The sequence below is a fragment of the Vitis vinifera genome, chromosome 13 (genome assembly GCF_030704535.1).
Source record: "Vitis vinifera cultivar Pinot Noir 40024 chromosome 13, ASM3070453v1".
NCBI lineage: Eukaryota > Viridiplantae > Streptophyta > Magnoliopsida > Vitales > Vitaceae > Vitis > Vitis vinifera.
Window position 1 is genome coordinate 15,843,127 of NC_081817.1, and position 19,030 is coordinate 15,862,156.

The following is a 19,030-nucleotide window of genomic DNA, read 5'->3' on the forward strand; positions in this document are numbered from 1 at the left end:
CAAGTCCCATCTTTACTAGCACCCGACACACAACATATTGAGATCGAGTTGACAGTACCAATGAATTGTCGAAGGTATCAAAGGTATTAGATCATATAATGAATGGATTTGAATTTGCCTAGTTAACTTTTTCTAATGCGACTTACTTTGATGCATTGGAGATATACACACCATGAAAAGTGTTTAGACCTCCAAGTTGAACACATTTGTCCGAATTTCCGTTACTTTTTAATAAATTTATAAGCTTTGAAAATACAAAAATAAAAAATTAATTTTTTATTTTATCATCATTATAAATGATTTTTTTTTATTTGTCATTGCTTGAAAACAACAATTTTATTCTATTTTTGTTAGGATTATGGAAGAGTTGCATGAGGAGAAAGGGGAAGAAAGGTTAAGAGAAGAATAGGTAAATAAAAGAGATTAGGGCTTATTTGTTTTTAATTTACTCCTCTTCATAAAATATATAGCCTTAAAAAAAAATAAAAAATAAAAAATAAAAAAAGGTTGAGAACTTATATGATGGGTTTGGGCCAGACTCATCTCTGCAAAGAGAGGAGAAGCGATTGAGAAGCCACACCGTCGCCGCCGCAAGATATTGGGGGAGAACCAATCTCCGGAAGCCGCTTTGCTCTATTCCTCCTTTATCCTCTTCCTTTAAGGTAGCAGCACCATCTCTCTCTGTCTCTCTCTTTTTTTTTCTCCTCCTGATTTCTATTTTTTAATATTTTCTGGTTTGATTTCTGGATTTGATTTGTGTTGTTTGTTTTCACTCTGATATAATGATTACGATTTCGTATTTGGGCATTATGGATGGTGAGTTGATCGAGAATATTGGATGAATAGAGTGGTGGATGCAAAAGGCTATTTTTCTTTGATTTTTTAGCAAGTGGTGATATGTATGCGGGTTTGTGTTTTGATCTTCATAGATGCTATCCAAAATTTCAAACACTAATTGGGAAATTTGTGCATTTGCTCGGCTCAATTTCTATTGTTTTGATGTTCTGCTACATTTTTCCTGAGATTATTTCTGGAAAGGAACGGCTTTGAGAAATTTTCAGTTGAACCCAAGAGCTGAATCGGTTTCTGTGTTGGTTTGGTTTTTGGAAAATTCACATGGGTCTGTTAGTTTTTTTGCTTACTAATTAGGCCACTCAACTATTAATGTGGTCTTCGAATGCGGTATGAGAATCAAAACATCAACTCGAAGATAAATAACTTCAATGTATAGTGGTATAGGATTTTCACATTATTAGGATTCTTGATCTAATGAAGTATGGAGTCCCGAAAATCTAGTCTATAATGCCTCCTTGCTATTCAATACTGTATATAATCTCAATGTAAAATGATTGGCTTCTCTCCCTAGTAGGGGTATAGTGACTAACCTGAAAGGTTAGAACTTTGAACATGGTAAATAAACATTGCATGTCAATATGGTTATACAATACAAATAGAAAGCGATACCTGTACATTATGACTGTTCCTTTTTCAGCATATTGATTTGTGGACTTGTAAGGAACTTGGAGGTTTTAGCACACTTAGTAGATAGAGCTTGGAATAAATAGTTATGGTTAATTGTCTTGAAAGTTTATGAAATCTTGAGGTGACTCTATTTATTAAATATCATATTTTACTGGGGTGATTTCGTTGAAAGATCATTTGGTTATGCATGTATGACATTGATTAATACATATTTTTACCTCAATTTTCCATCTTTCCATGGATTTTGTACATGAAGATGTGTCTGTTCATATGTTTATACATATGCATTTTTATTTGTTTAACAATGTGGAGGAAGAAAAAATTTGTACAATAAATGATAAGGAAAATAGGAAAATGATACCTGATCTAATCAACTATGAATCTAACTGATGGAATTCAAGTGAATCTGGCATCTCAGGAATATAGATGTGGGGGAGTGTTGTAGAAGCCTGTGTAAGAAGTGATGTTTTGCTGCAAATTCTCTATTCTAAGGTTTTTGTGTACTTCTGATATTTGCTGTTTCATAAGTTTTCTATTTTCCTACCACAAACTACACACCCCCTTCTCCAAGGAAAAAAAAACGAAAAAAAAACTATGATTTGTTAAAGTGAAGGGATGGGTGTTCCTATATTTTTCATTTTGTTGCCTTGGGCGTCTTTTACGTATCACATTGTGGAAAGACTTTGATATGATGTCAACATTATCTTCATAACTGTCAATACCTTTTCCAACAAGATTGATATACTTTTGTCTCATGATCACATTTTTGGGAAAGGAAATGGAGTCTTGCTTTTCCTGCTTGATGAATGAAACATAGTCTTGCTGTGATATAAACAGAGGATTAGATGCGCAGCCTAATTGATATGAATATGCTCATGTTCATCTTTCTTTCAGAATTTACATTTGTGTTTCTCTCTGGAATCTTAAATCTGCTCTATATTTTGTCGCAGAGTACAAAATATAAGTTAAAAAATGGTGCAATACAATTTCAAGAAGATTACAGTGGTCCCCAATGGGAAAGAATTCATTGACATCATCCTCTCTCGCACCCAGCGTCAAACACCAACAGTTGTTCACAAGGGTTATTCCATTTCCCGCCTTCGTCAGTTTTACATGCGTAAGGTAAAATACACTCAACAGAACTTTCATGAGAAGCTTTCTACTATCATTGAGGAGTTCCCTCGGCTGGATGATATCCACCCATTCTATGGTGACCTTCTTCATGTCCTATATAACAAAGACCACTACAAGCTTGCTCTTGGCCAAATCAACACTGCAAGGAACCTTATCAGCAAGATTGCCAAAGATTATGTGAAGTTGTTGAAGTATGGTGATTCGCTCTATCGCTGCAAGTCTCTAAAAGTTGCTGCTCTTGGCCGCATGTGCACTGTGATAAAGCGGATTGCCCCTAGTTTAGCTTACCTTGAGCAGGTCAGACAACACTTGGCAAGGCTACCCTCAGTTGACCCAAATACCCGGACAATCTTGATTTGTGGCTACCCAAATGTTGGGAAGAGTTCATTCATTAATAAGATCACTAGGGCTGATGTGGATGTTCAGCCCTATGCATTTACTACGAAGTCACTCTTTGTAGGTCACACAGACTACAAATACCTAAGATACCAAGTGATAGACACACCAGGGATATTGGACCGGCCATTTGAAGACCGTAACATTATTGAGATGTGCAGTATCACAGCTTTGGCACACCTACGAGCTGCTGTCTTGTTTTTCTTGGACATCTCAGGTTCATGTGGGTACAGCATTGCTGCACAGGCAGCTCTTTTTCACAGCATCAAGTCTTTGTTTATGAACAAACCACTCATCATTGTCTGCAACAAGACTGACTTGCAGCCATTGGAGGGTATATCAGAAGAAGACATGAAGTTGGTCATGGAGATGAAAGCTGAAGCTATGAAGACTGTTATAGGTGAAGGAGGTGATCCTTTGAATGACGAGGGGGTGTTGTTGACCATGAGTACATTGACTGAGGAGGGGGTTGTTTCAGTGAAAAACGCAGCTTGTGAGAGGTTATTGGATCAGAGGGTGGAACTGAAGATGAAGTCTAAGAAGATGAATGACTGCTTGAATCGGTTTCATGTTGCAGTGCCAAAGCCCCGAGACCAAAAGGAGCGGCCACCCTGCATACCTCAGGCAGTTTTGGAAGGTATGGCAAAGCAGCAAGCAGCCGAAAAGGAAAAGAGGAAGCTTGAAAGGGATTTGGAGGAAGAGAATGGTGGTGCTGGTGTGTACTCTGCTAGTTTGAAGAAGCACTACATTTTGAATAATGATGACTGGAAGGAAGATATAATGCCAGAAATTCTTGATGGCCACAATGTTTATGACTTCATTGATCCTGATGTCTTACAAAGGCTTGAAGAGTTGGAACGGGAAGAAGGGCTTCGGGCAGAGGAGGAAGATGATGATTTTGAGATGGATGGGAAAGAGTTGACCCTGGAGGAGCAAGAAGCGTTGGCTGAGATCAGGAAAAAGAAAAGCCTGCTCATTCAACAGCATAGGATCAAGAAAAGCACTGCAGAGAGCAGACCAACTGTGCCTAGAAAATTTGACAAGGAGAGGAAGTTCACATCAGAGAGAATGGGGAGGCAGTTATCCGCTTTAGGGCTAGATCCCACTTTAGCTATTAACAGAGCCCGCAGCAAGTCAAGGGGCCGTAAGAGAGAGAGATCACTTGACAGGGGTGGTAATGATGGTGATGTTGTTATGGATATGGATGTTGACCAACCTAATAAGAAGCTGCGAGCAAGGTCTAGATCTCTGTCAAGGTTGAGGTCCATGTCACGGCCACCAGGTGAAGTTGTTGCAGGGGAGGGCTTCAAGGACTCTGCTCAAAAGGTCAAGGCTCTAAAACTTGGTAAGAAATCTGTCAAGAAGAGAAACAAGGATGCTCGTCGTGGGGAGGCAGATAGAGTTATTCCTACTCTGAAACCAAAGCATTTGTTCTCAGGGAAGCGGTCCATTGGAAAAACCGGTAGACGGTGATGTAGTTAAGGTATCATAGGTATGCTGAATGTTTTAACAATTTTTCATTTAATTTTTGTTCCTTTTTAAGCCATTTCTCTCATTGTGTTCACAGTAGTCTTTGTTGATTTCTGGTTGCATTTTCTTTATTTGATTGTTAAACAATGGTCTACATATTCTACATATTTATTCTACATATTTCCATAACTTGGTAGGACTACTCGGAGTAGTTTGGAGGATTGCAGAACATTGTAAAGACTTTTTGTAAGACTAGAGTAGTTTGGTGGCTTGTACAACATTGTAAAGACTTTACACGTAACATATGCCTAAAACATTATAGGAGTTTCGTAGAAATTCACTAGTTTTTTATGATTAAAAAAAATTCCCCTAGTTATTAAGTCATTTGTTCATTTATGAAAAATCCAATTTCAACATATATTCATTATTAAGTTACATTAAATATTATTCAACAACAATATTATATTGTAACATTTTTTAATAATATGTTTAATGTATTCAATGATATAAAATAAAAGGAAAAGTGAGTTTTGACTTACTAATTTGAAAAAATATAGAAAAAAGAATATCAACTTCTATAAATCAGTTTTATCTTTATTTATTTAAAAAATTTTAAAATATATGTATTTTTTCATAACTCAAAGAATTATTTTCTTAAATAGGGTTTTATAAATAAAATTATCCAAAATTAGTTTATCATTTTAATTTGATACAAGTGTTTTAAAAATAAATATATTATAAAATTTTAAAAAATAAATAGATTTTGAAGTTCTAATTAAAATCATTCTAATCTCATCTTCTTCTCATTAATTTAATAAAATTGAATAAAAATTTTGTTAGTTGACATCAACGATAAAATAACAAAAATTTTTAATTAAAAATACAATAAAAACTAAAATACATAAAAATTAAATATAATTAAAAACTTAAAAATTTAAAAATTTAAAATAAAATATTTACTCTCATTATATTTTCAACTTTTTTTTCGATATTTATATTTTCTATTAGAGTGTTTTAATTAAGTAAAAGTTAATATTTTATTTTTATAATTTTAGTTTTAAAGTTTTTTTAGTTCTAATTGTATTTTTAATTTTAAAAATTTCTTATTTTATTAATCTCAAATGGTTCTGAGGTTAAAAAAAGTTGTTAATTGGTATTATTAAATGTAGAAGTAATAAATGGCATTGGAAGGACATGACAAGGTTTTGGATATGAGATGTGCACCAAACATCCCGTTTGGGACACAATAGTGCCCAAAAACATGCTTGGAAAAGGAAGAGAAATCCAAATTTAAGCGAAAAATAATGTCAAATTCTTGTGCATATTGTAGTAGCCCATGAGCATATAGCCTAAGTGATCATCAACATGAGCATGTGAAACAAAGAAGTTGGAGGAGGAAAATCTCAAGGACGTGTTATGCAGGAGACACCATCCTTTTTGGGGGCATTGGCGAATTCGGTTTTGGGAGGTACCGTGGAAGAAGTTCTCCTTCGATACCTTCACATACGAGAAGCTAATTTGGTTACTTACACTTTAAATTTTTTAAATAATTGGTCATTTAACATATGGTATTGAAGCTAATGTTATGGTCTTAAAAGTTTTTACTTCTATTTTTTCTATTTTATAACTTTAAAAAAAAAAAAAAGATTAGTCTAATTTAAAGGTATACTAAAACTTTATAAAATAATACTCTTAACATGAAGAGAAATTATTATCTTAATGGGATTATTGATTCATTAATAAACAAATAATTTATTAATTTATTGATAAATTAATATCTATTAATTTATAAAGAATATTATGTTTCTGTTGTAATGTAAAGTACGTAAAAAATTGTAAACTATAAAAGGATGTAGTAAAATGTTAATATATAAAAGTTTAATAAACATGAAGGATTATAAATTGTAAAACATAAAAAATTTTGAAAAGGAAGAGTTGTGATATTGAAACTTAAATATGTGATTTTAACAATGTTATTAATTTAATACATTAATCTGAGTTGAGATAGAAAATTTGATTATTTAAAAAAGGTTTTTAATTTATGGAGGTTTTATTGTACAACTTACTAATTAGTGTTAACTTTCAATCAAGATAAACAAAAGGAAAATAATTTTAAAAAATGATTTTCTCATGTTAGGTTTACGATGGAAAATATATATAAGAAAATAAAATTGAGTAAAATTAATTAGAAATTTTTATATAAATTAATTTCTTACGCGCACTACTAAATTCATAATTTCAAACTTTCCTTCACATTCCCTTTAGATTATTTGGAAACCAATCATACTCTTAGGTGGTGTTTGTTTGTTTGTTTGTTTTTTTTTTTTACTTAATTTTAAATAGAACTTTAATGTTTAATAGTGTTAAGTATTAGGTTGTTTATTTTTATAGTATTTTATTTATATTAAGCATTAAAAAGTAAAGAAAAACCAATATGTTACTTTTTCTATTTATAAAAAGTCAAAATTTTTGTTTTTTTTATTCAATAAAAAGTTTATAATAAATTGTTTTTAATAAAAAGCCAAAAAAAACAAACACTCTCTTAATCTTTTTCAATGAAATAATACTTTTACCAATTCTTCATAGCAATCCCAAATTCCCAATTTCAATTTTCAACTAAGTGATTGAAACCTGATAAAATGATTAATATTTTGACTAACCCTTGATTCCATCAAAATGCTTAAATTTTGGGTCAAAATTCATGACCCTTGAACCAAACAAAAGATAGATTATAAACATTTTTGAAAATTATAAAGTCCCCTCCCCCGCCTCCCTTTTTTTTTAAAAAAAAATAGTTTGAAATAACTTACCCCATTTAATAATATATATATATATATATATATATATATATATAAAACATCGTTTAGTAATAAAAAAATAGTGAATATTTAAAAAAAACATAAAATAATTTTTTGTTCTTAAAAATAGAAAAAAAAAGTGTATATGCATAACATTTTTTAGTTGTTTTCACTTTATTTATTTATAATTATTTAAAAAAATAATTATATAAATATGAAGAATGATTAAAAATAAAATACTACATATAAAAGTAATTTTTAAAATTTAAAAATATTTAAATATATATATATATATATATATATATATAAAACATGTTAAAAATAGAGATAATTGGTTAAAAATGGTGAAATTCTCCGCATTTTTGTAAAATTATCTCTTCCCATGTTTTTGTTTAAAAAGTAATCAATTTTTTACATAAATGTTCTTAACTATTTCAAGTATTTACTATATGTTTAAAAGAAAGTGTTATTTTACAATAAAATAATAATGACATTTTTGTCAAAATGATATAAAAAAACCAAAGGGTTAGATTTTCAAGATCGGGTTTCTAATGACCCATTTAATCAAATAACCCATAAAAGATATTTCAATTCTGAAACAAATATTTATTCTACAAAATATTAAACAACAATTTTCAAAAAATGAAAAAAAAATTGTCCTCGTTTTTTAAAATAATTACCAAACATGAATTTTATTTCAAAATATGAAATTGTTATTTTAAGATGTGGTTTTATTTTATTTTTAAAAAATTAAAAGATAGGTTATATGATAAAAATCATTTTGAAATTTTGTTTTAAGAGTTATATGATAATTAAAATGTTGATTCAATTATGATATAGTTTTTATAAAAGGGACAATTGTGTTTTCAACCCATATAGGGTTAATAATTAAGGTAAGGTCCTCCAACCAACCATAATTGATTATAAGGATATGTGATAGTAATTGACAAAAATACCCACTTGATTCATTTTTGTCTTTATTCTATCACTCTTCACATGTTCTTTTTTATTTAACTATTTTTGGATTTTTCGTTATTTTTTAAAACTCTTTTATAAATAATTGAAAAATCAACATTATTTTTTATTTTTAAATTATAAATAAACAAAAATTGTATTAATGATTCAAAGACTATTTTGGAAAATACTTTCTAAAAAAATATTAATCTAAATAAATAAAAATTATCTTTTACATTTATTTTTATCTTTTACATTTTAGAAGTAAATAATTTAATGATTAAAATACTATTTAAAATAAATATATTCACTATTTTAATTTCTTTTATACTAAAAAGTATTTTAAAGTTTTTTTTTACTATTATAAAATAAAATTTTAATTTTTTTTAATCTTCTTCCTTCCTTATTTTAATAACTTTTTCAACATGACTTTTAGTAATAAGTTATATGGAATGCTACAAATTAGTTTATTAAGGATTTTTTTTTAATGATTTTAATTAATTGAAAATTTATTAAAATAAGAAAAAGAAAAATAAAGAAAGAGGATGGATGGAGAGTTTTTATTTTAAGTACTCAATTAAAATGTTTTCATATGACCTAATTTTAGAAGTGGATTATATCAATACAAAGTAGAGATTGAATTTTTCTTATATAAAAGGGTTGAAAGGTATATTTACTTATTTTAGATAAAAACAAGTAGTTAAAAATTATATAGATTATATTTGAGTTTGGTTTTAAAATATTTTTCTAGTTTTTATTTTTTATTTTTTATTTTATTTTTAAAAATAATTTTTATTTTCTATATTGTCTCTTTTTAAAATACATTTAATTAAAAAATGAAAACTATTTTTAAAAATGAAAATTGAAAACCTTGGTTAGTACTATTTTTTTATATGAAAAAAAAATATTTATTCATTTATTGCACCACTGTACAATTGAATTACACTAACTGTACAATGAAAATGTACTAAGTATACAAAGGTGTACAAGGTTACCATTTGTGAAAGATTATAATCGATTATGAGTCATTCCTTTATTTTTCTTATCACTCATGAATTGCACACATATGTCATGCACTTTATTTAATTTCTGCATGAAAATTCCAATATTTTCCCCAATAATGATATTTGGGGAAATTTTTTTTATCTTAAGTCATCCACCATCTTGTCAACTAAACCATTGAAAATATGGTTAAACACTCTGTGGACCCCGCATTTCGGCTCATGCGTTTCCTACTCGATGACGAGCTCGATTTTAATTTGAAATTTTGATTTTATTTATTGTTTGAAAATGACTTGGAGTCGCCACTTATTTTTGTTTTATTTTAAAGGGTAAACAAAATAAGAAAGAAAAACCCTAAGTGTGACTCCTTGTTTTGGAAAAGGTGGTCTGTGAAAAACCGGATCGGGTTTGGGGGTTAGGTTACTTATCGGGAAGGTACGGTAGAGACCGTAACACCCCTCTAAGTCCCTAAAAACGGGTCTCTACTAATAAAATGAAGCAATCATGACAATTGATGAGTAAATCAATGAATACCTAGGATGACCATGCTCATGTGAAAATCAAAACACTTAATAAGAACGATCAAAGTGGGAACGGAGCATACCTTGGCACCAAACGATCAGCGCGCCATCAAGAAAGGGGGTTAACGCACAGTTAAGAAATAATATCATGCATGTCATAGAGCAGAATAACTCAATCATGTACTACCATCAAATCAACTAATTAAACAATCAATCATAAAAACGTGTATGTGGGGCCCCCACCAAAGCCCGATTTATATTGCATGAATTAATCACATAAATTCCATTATTCGGAATTACGGAAAATTCGTTCTTGCTTATTAAAGTCCATAGGAGCAGAAGATTGTTTGAAAGCCAGAGCGGAATTAAAACTATTCAGGAGAAAATTAGATTTTTGAAATTTAATTGAAAAATTGGAATCTCGAAGATCACTAGAAAATTGGAATTTTAGAGTTTATTTGGAGATTAGACTTTTAGAGATTGAATGTGAGAATGAGAATTTTTAGAAACTGAATTTGAAAGAGGTTGGAATTTTGAAAACGATTTGAAGGTTTGGGATTTTAAAGAAAGATTAAGTTGCGAAAATTGAGACTTTGGGAGTTGAATTTTGAAAGAGATCAGAATCGTAAGTTATTTGAGAAATAGAAATTATGAAAGTTGATGTGTAAAAATTGGAAATCTTAGAAATCATTCGAAGGCGGAATTTATAGAAATAATGAATAAGATGATAATGATAATGATAATAATAAGTAGCGGGATAAATACGAGAATTGGAGCATGGGAAACTGAAAATTAAGTTCGGAGATTGGACAATTGGAGTTTCAAATAGCTAAATTTAGAAATTGGAATTTTGAAAATTTGAATTTTAATGATTGAGATTTTTAAGAGAAATAAATAGGTAAATATGGAATAATGTTATTAATTAATCAAAACGATATTTGGACGGATGAATAGTGAATAGTGGGATTTTTGAAAATTAAGTTTGAAAGTCGAATCTTTGAATAATTGGACTCTGTTTATTGGAATTTTTAGAAGAAGGAAATAAGTAAACGTGGAATTTAAAATAGTGATGACAAAGATGATATTTGGATGAATGAGAGTGAATGGTGAAATTTTTGAGTCTAAAGGTTAAACTTGGAAATCCGGTTTTGAAGAATTGAATTTTAATGATTGAAATAAATGAATAAATAAACATGGAATAACGATACTAATTAACAAAAATAATGTTTGAACGAATAATAAAAGAAAAGATTAGTGGAATTTTTCTAATTGAGAATTTGATTTAGGGCGTTGGGTTTTTAAAAGATATGACTTTGAATAAATAGGTAGGTATGGGATTATAATACTAATTAACGAGAATAATATTTAGGCGAATAAAGATGGATAGTGGTATTTTTGGGATTGAAAATTGAATTAAGACAAGAGATTTTTTGAAGAACTAGGTTTTAAATAAATAGATGAATATGGGATAATAATCCTGTTTTATGAAAATAAGATTTAAACGATAGGATAATAATTCCAATTGATGAACATGAGATTTAGACAGATATTTGAAGAATTAAATTAAGGCATGGGATTTTCTTAAAAGATTCAGATTTTAAATAGCTAGATAAATATGAGATAAATAATTCTAATGGATGAAAATGAGATTTGAACTAATTATTGAATTTTTAGGATTGAAAAATTAAATTAGAATATGGAATGTTTGAAGGATTAGACTTTAAGTAACTAGGTAAGTATGAGATTATAATTCCGATTGATGGAAACAAGGTCTAAACGAGCTTTTGAAAAATTAAATTGAGACACGGGGTTTTTGAAGGATTAGAATTTTGACTTTAATAAACGAGATTTATAAAATATGATAAATAGATATACACGAAAAAATAATAATAATAAATAGTTATAATGTTTAAGCTAGCCAAATTGAATAATATAAGCTTCAAGATAAAACTATAATTAACAATAATAATTTGACTTTCAATTTTCTTTAAGATGAGTTAACCAAATGTGTAAAAATAAGATGACAAATAAAAGGGGATGATTTAATTAATCAATTATGGATATTAGAGGTTTTGTTTTGTTTTCTTTTTAAAAGGATTATTTAGGAATTGGGCAACCTGATGGGCTAACTTGAAGTGAGCATGGGCCACTTTAATAAGAGGAATTGGCATGAGGCCTTCATCAATGTAAATGGGCCTGGGCTCCAACTTAAGCCCAAGTCCAATGCTAGCATGGGCGGCTTCAGAGACTCATCTCCCTCACCAACTCGTCCCGCCTGGCTGCAACCCCTTCAACATCTCCCCGCGGCGGCGGCAACTGACTCCATCACGCCGGGATGAAGCTGGCAGCCGGCGCACGCCGCTTTCTCGGCGCGTCCACGTGCTCTACCGGCTGAGATCGAGCTTCCTTTCTTCACGGTGGTCATGTGCATGTCGCCGACGCAAGCAGACGACAGCTGGTTGAGCTCTCTCTAGATCGCTCTCCCTCCGGCAGCGACGCCGCCCAAGTCAGGTACGACGCAGGCGAGATCGAAGGCCCGTCCTGTGCGGGCCGCGTGCCTTCTTGTGTCTACATCGAGCAGCTCTCCATGCTGCCCCTTCGGATTCGGGTTGCCTCGACCGCCGTGGGAGCAGTGGCTGCGGCGACGATGCTTGGGATTGGCACCGATCCAGAGCTCCTCTTTAGGGGCTCATCGGGTATGAAAGGTGGCAGCCATGCATGGCTATGCATAGCCATGCGAGGTGAGAGGAATGGGTGCAGGGACGTGGATGGGAACTAGGATAGCTGTGGTGGGTATTGGTATGGGTTCAATGCAGCCATGCAAGGGTGGAGAGAAACTGGAAGTTCTCAATGCCATTGATCAAACATCAAACCCAGGTGAGGATCCAACCTCTTGCAAGGGAAAAATCAACAAAATTGCAGGAAGCAAAAAAAAAAACAGAGCAAGCAATTTCAGGGTCTTGGATACCCACAGCAAATCATAAAATAACCTTCATAGATTAACAGAAGACCTTACCTGAATATTCCACCGCATCACCTTCCTCTCTTTTGTCTGAATCCCCCTGCCGCCCCCCCCCCCCCCCCCCCCCCCCCCCCCCCCCCCCGCCCCCGCCCCCCGAACCCCCATTTTCTTTTTCTTCTCTTTTCCTCTGTTTGTGTCTTCCTCAGCAAGCCATCCTGCCTGCTGCTACACGTCCCATCTGGTGGCTACCCCTCATCCTCTCTAGCTGCCCCCAGAGCAGCCTACCTGAGAGGCAGTCAGAAAAACAACAAAAAATAATAATAAAAAAAGCTAAAGCTCCTCGGGGGGTCTACACACTCCTATGTAGACACATAACTTATGAGAGATATGAAATTTATGACATTATACAATAATATTACACTAACTGTACAAGGAAAATGTACTAATTGTACAAAGGTGTACAAGATTACCCTTTGTCAATGATTTTAATTGATTCTAAACCATTTTTTTATTTTCTTTGTCACCCAAGGATTGTACACCTATGTCATGCACTTTATTTAACTCTCACACAAAAATTCCAATATTTTCCCCAATAATGATATTTGGGGAAAAAAAATTGACCTTAAGTTATCCATCATTTTCTCAACCAAACCATTGAAAATATGATTAATACACCTACATGGACATATAACTTATGAGAGATATGAAATTTGTGTCATTGTACAAGGGTATTACACTAATTGTACAAGAGAAATGTGCTAAGTGTACAAGGGTGTATAAGACTCCTAATAGGTTTTGTACGATTTTTAAACAACTTGAGTTTGACATTAAGATGATTATTGATAGTTTTTTTTTTTCTTTTTTTACCAAACTATGTCATTAAGACATTCCCTACAAAAATTAACACATAAGAAATAAAATTAAAATCAATCATGTTTGAATTGTTCATTATAAGTAAACTAAATGAAATATATATATATTTTTTTTACTCTTTTGCCTTTATAAACATAATTTTATTGTTATCAATAGAGATTAAAAAAATCATATTTAAATGGAATTAAAAATAAACAAAAATTATTTTTATAACATTTTTATTTTTTAAAATCATTAATTTAATTATGAAATTAGTTTTAAAATTAAAATTTTTTGTTGTAATTATAGTTTTGAAGATTTCATGATTTTTCTTATTACTTTGAAAAAATTGTTTTAATAAGAAAGTATTTATTTTAATGGTTTTAAATATTTAAACATTTATTAAAAAATATTTAGGATTAGTATGGAGAGTAATTAGGTAATTTTGGAATTGGGAAATTTTGAATATTTTGAAGACTTTCATTCGGCCAATTACCCTATTTACACTTTCAAAATTATTGGAAGGTTAGTAAATTAGTCTTAGAAATATAGTCTTCTTGATTAATATTATATATATATATATATATATATGCATGTGAGTGTTTACATTATTTTCGAAATAATATGAGAAATAATAAACACCATATGTCTAATTTACAAGTTAGAAAAAAAATAATTAATAATATTTTATGAGGTATTTAAAAAGTATTTATTATATGTTCTATAAATTTGAAAAAAAATATTTAATGATATTTAATTTACAAGTTAGAACAAACAAATAATACTAATATTTTATGAAACATTTAAAAATTATTTAATATATACGAGAAATAATATAAGTTAGAAATAAAGAATAATATTCATTATATATTATGTAAGTTTTCAACATATTTAAAAAATATTCATTATATATTATGTAAGTTTGAAAAAAAGAATAATATTTGATGAGGTGTTTAAAAGTTATTCACTTCAAAAATGTATTTTGCAATAATAATTTTTAACCATCTTTCATATTCAATTTGATAAAATAAAATAATTCAACTTAATTCCACTATTGAATAGGTGAGAGAAGGGTAAAAGAGTTAAAGAGAGAATGAGAAAGGTGAGGTGATTTGTTAGCTTTTTCATTTAATAGTCATGGGTATTTTAGAGATTTTTTTAAAGATAATATCCTTCCTCTCAATTTTTACTCTTTCATTGGGTTTTGAGTTTAATTATGAGTGATAGAAGGACTTTACCTCAATTATCCAACTTAGCTGGGTTGAAAACACAATTTTCCCTTTATAAAGATCATTCTTTTTAGATTTTATAAATGTTAGCAAAATTAAGAATATAGTTTGTTTTTTCTTAATTCACATCACAATAAGAAACTTGGAAGATATTTTTTCATACCCATATGAACTTTTTTTCTCAAATAGATAAATAAATTATAAAGAAAACAAAAAAGGAAAAAGGGAAAAGGGTGTTGGCCAACGGCTCTACGTTTAAAAAGCGTAAAAAATGGAGGAAAACATTTCTTGATGGCCACAATGTTTATGACTTCATTGATCTTTTGTTCCTTTTTGAGCCATTTCTCTCGTGTGTTCACAGTAGTCTTTGTTGATTTCTGGATCCATTTTCTTTATTTGATTGTTAAACAATGGTCTTAATGTTCTTTCTTCACTTGTTTGTTGTAGCCTTTGGAATTATTAGGTGCATTCCTCCCCTAACAGTTCCTACTTGTTATTTCTTAGTTGGTGTATCCTTTGCTGCATTCTTTTTTTGGTTTTCATGCCCACTCCTTCTATTGGATTGTTGGATGTGGATGAATCTGGAAATCATTGCCATACAAAAACGGTTTCTCCAAGCTTTTGAACACTTCTCATTAAACCATTACTGTATGGAACACTTCCCATCTCTCAAAACTCTGCTTCCTTGGTTCTACAGCAAAAACCCGAATATCATCATACTAAATTGACAAAATTGATGCCCCATTCTAGGCCTAAATCCATTCTTACTGTAATGGAAGATCCACAAATCTTTACTATGCCATTGTAACACTAATTACTGTAACATTCTGCAGGGATTAGTACGCATGGAGAGGATGAATGCGAAGTTTTATGCAGAATATTTCCTGTGTCTAGGTACAATTTTGAAGCTGAGATGTCTGAAATTATAGCTTTGGGTATTGGTGTTGAAGATGGGGGAAAATTTTTGTTTTGGTTGCTTGTTTTTGCTTTTGGTTGTCTGAGAATAAAAGATGGATTTGGTTTGGAATGGAACAGCAGTTTTTTGGTATCCTCGCTCAATTGCAGAACAATATCAAAATGTGAGGGATTAGCCCATTGAATGCAGAATCTCAACTGAGACATGTCAATGGGCCCCCCGACAAAATGAACTCCGAGAATGTAGATTAAAAATAAGGAAAAAAATAGATATTTTGAAATTATTTTGTTAAAGAAATTAATACATTGTAATATTTAATAATATTATACTTTACTATTGTTAGACTTTAATTACTAAGATGCTCCATTTTAGTTATTTAAATCTATAAGGTATCCCTCTCATTCTACCAAAAATAAAACCTTCATTTAAGTTTATATAGAGGTAGAAAGCTTCCACTAGCATATAGAGATATCTACATATTCTACATATTTCCATAACTTAGTAGGACTACTCGGACTAATTTGGAGGATTGTAGAACATTGTAAAGACTTCTTGTAAGACTACTCAGAATAGTTTGGTGGATTGTAAAACATTGTAAAGACTTTACATGTAAATATGCCTAAAACATTATAGGAGTTTCGTAGAAATTCACTAGTTTTTTATTATTAAAGAAAATTCCTCTAGTTATTAAGTCATTTGTTCATTTCTAAAAACTCCAATTTGTACATTAAATATTATTCAACAACAATATAATATTGTAATATTTTTTAATAATATGTTTAATATATTCAATGATATAAAATAAAAGGAAAAGTGACTTTTAACTCACTAATTCGAAAAAAATATAGAAAAAAGAACATCAACTTCTATAAATCAGTTTTATCTTTATTTATTTAAAAATATTTTAAAATATATGCATTTTTTCATAACTCAAACAATTAATATTTTAAAATATATGCATTTTTTCATAACTCAAAGAATTATTTTCTTAAATAGGGTTTTATAAATAAAATTATCCAAAATTAGTTTATCATTTTAATTTGATACAAGTGTTTTAAAAATAAATATATTATAAAATTTTTAAAAATAAATAGATTTTGAAGTTATAAATAAAATCATTCTAATCTCATCTTCTTCTCATTAATTTAATAAAATTAAATAAAAATTTTGTTAGTTGACATCAACAATAAAATAACAAAATTTTTATATTAAAAATACAATAAAAACTAAAATACATAAAAATTAAATACAATCAAAAACTTAAAAATTTAAAAATAAAATATTTACTCCTATTATATTTTCAACTTTTTCTTGATATTTATATTTTCTATTAGAGTGTTTTAATTAAGTGAAAGTTGAATATTTTATTTTTATAATTTTAGTTTTAAAGTTTTTTTAGTTCTAATTGTATTTTTAATTTTAAAATTTTCTTATTTTATTATTTTCAAATGGTTCTCACGTTAAAAAAAGTTGTTAATTGGTATTATTAAATGTAGAAGTAATAAATGGCATTGGAAGGACATGATAAGGTTTTGGATATGAGATATGCACCAAACATCCCTTTTGGGACACAATAGTGCCCAAAAACATGCTTGGAAAAGGAAGAGAAATCCAAATTTAAACGAAAAATCATGTCAAATTCTTATGCATATTGTAGTAGCCCATGAGCATATAACCTAAGTGATCATCAACATAGGTTGTTTATTTTTATAGTATTTTTTTTCTATTAAGCATTAAAAAATAAAGAAAAATCAATATGTTACTTTTTCTATTTATAAAAAGTCAAAAATTTGGTTTTTTTATTCAAAAAAAAGTTTATAATAAGTCATGAAAAAAAAAAGAACCTAAATTCTGAAAACAATTTGATTTTAATAAAAAGTCAAAAAAACAAACACTCTCTTAATCTTTTTCAAGGAAATAATACTTTTACCAATTCTTCAAAGCAATCCCAAATTCCCAATTTCAATTTTCAACTAAGTGATTGAAACCTAATAAAATGATTAATATTTTAAAGTCCAATAGCATAACCTATAATCCAAGATTATTGTCAATTTTGCCTAACCCTTGATTCCATCAAAATGCTTAAATTTTGGGTCAAAATTCATGACCCTTGAACCAAACAAAAGATCTAAAGTCCCCTCCCCCCTCTTTTTTTTTTTTAAAAAATAGTTTGAAATAACTTACCCCATTTAATAATATATATAAAAAAAACATGTTTAGTAATAAAAAATAGTGAATATTTAAAAAAAAACATAAAATAATTTTTTGTTCTTAAAAATAGAAAAAAAAAGTGTATATGCATAACATTTTTTAGTTGTTTTTACTTTATTTGTTTTTAATTATTTAAAAAAATAATTATATAAATACGAAGAATGATTAAAAATAAAATACTACTATGGACCCCGCATTTCGGCTCATGCGCTTCCCACTCGATGGCGAGCTCGATTTTTACTTGAAAAATTGATTTATATTTGATTAAGAAAAATGACTTGGAGTCGCCACTTATTTTTGTTTTATTTTTAAAAGGGTAAACAAAATAAGAAAGAAAACCCTAAGCGTGACTCCTTGTTTTGGAAAAGGTGGTCTGTGAAAAACCGGATCGGGCTCGGGGGTCAGGTTACTTATCAGGAAGGTACGATACGAACCGTAGCACCCCTCTAAGTCCCTAAAGTCAGGTCTCTACTAATACAATGAAGCTGATGTGGTAATCAACGAGAAAGTCAATGGATACTCACCTCAAACAAGCACAATAGGTGAATCGGAACACGCATAGAGAATGATCAGAATGAAAGTGTGTGCGTACCTGGGCCACGAGCCGGAGTGTGCCATCAAGAAACAAGGTTAGCACACAATTAATGAATATGGAATATAGCTCATACATATCGAAGTGCAAAATGAAGATCAGACAAAATAAGTGCAACAGTTGACAATCGAAAGGGATCAAACATCGGGCCCCCACCAAAGGCCAATTTATGGTTCATGAATTAGTGTTACGAATTTCGTGTTCTAGAATTATGAATAATTTATTTTTGTTTATGTAGAATCAAGAAGATCAGAAGATTATTTAAGAACCGAAATGGAATTAAAACTTTTCGAGTGAAAACTGGATTCTTGGAGTTTAATGGAAAATTGGAGTCTTGGGAATTAAATTTAAAAGATTAGAGCTTCGGTTATTAAAATGAAATTTGCCAAAGAAAATGAGAAATGAACTTTAGGGGATTAAACTGCAAGGATATAGATTTTGAAAGTTGAATTTGTAATAATAATAATAATAAGGAATGAACTTTAGGAAATTGAACTGCGAGAATATAGAT

At 29.9% G+C, this 19,030-nt stretch overlaps 1 protein-coding gene across 1 annotated transcript; it reads left to right on the forward strand.

The window, feature by feature from the left end:
* Positions 1 to 352: 352 nt before the first annotated feature.
* LOC100254321 (nucleolar GTP-binding protein 1) lies at positions 353 to 4,671 on the forward strand. Its single transcript, XM_002265142.5, has 2 exons — positions 353 to 662; positions 2,433 to 4,671. Exon 2 carries the CDS (start codon positions 2,455 to 2,457, stop codon positions 4,483 to 4,485), a length of 2,031 nt encoding a protein of 676 aa, XP_002265178.2. The 5' UTR covers positions 353 to 662; positions 2,433 to 2,454; the 3' UTR covers positions 4,486 to 4,671.
* The last annotated feature ends 14,359 nt before the right edge of the window (positions 4,672 to 19,030 follow it).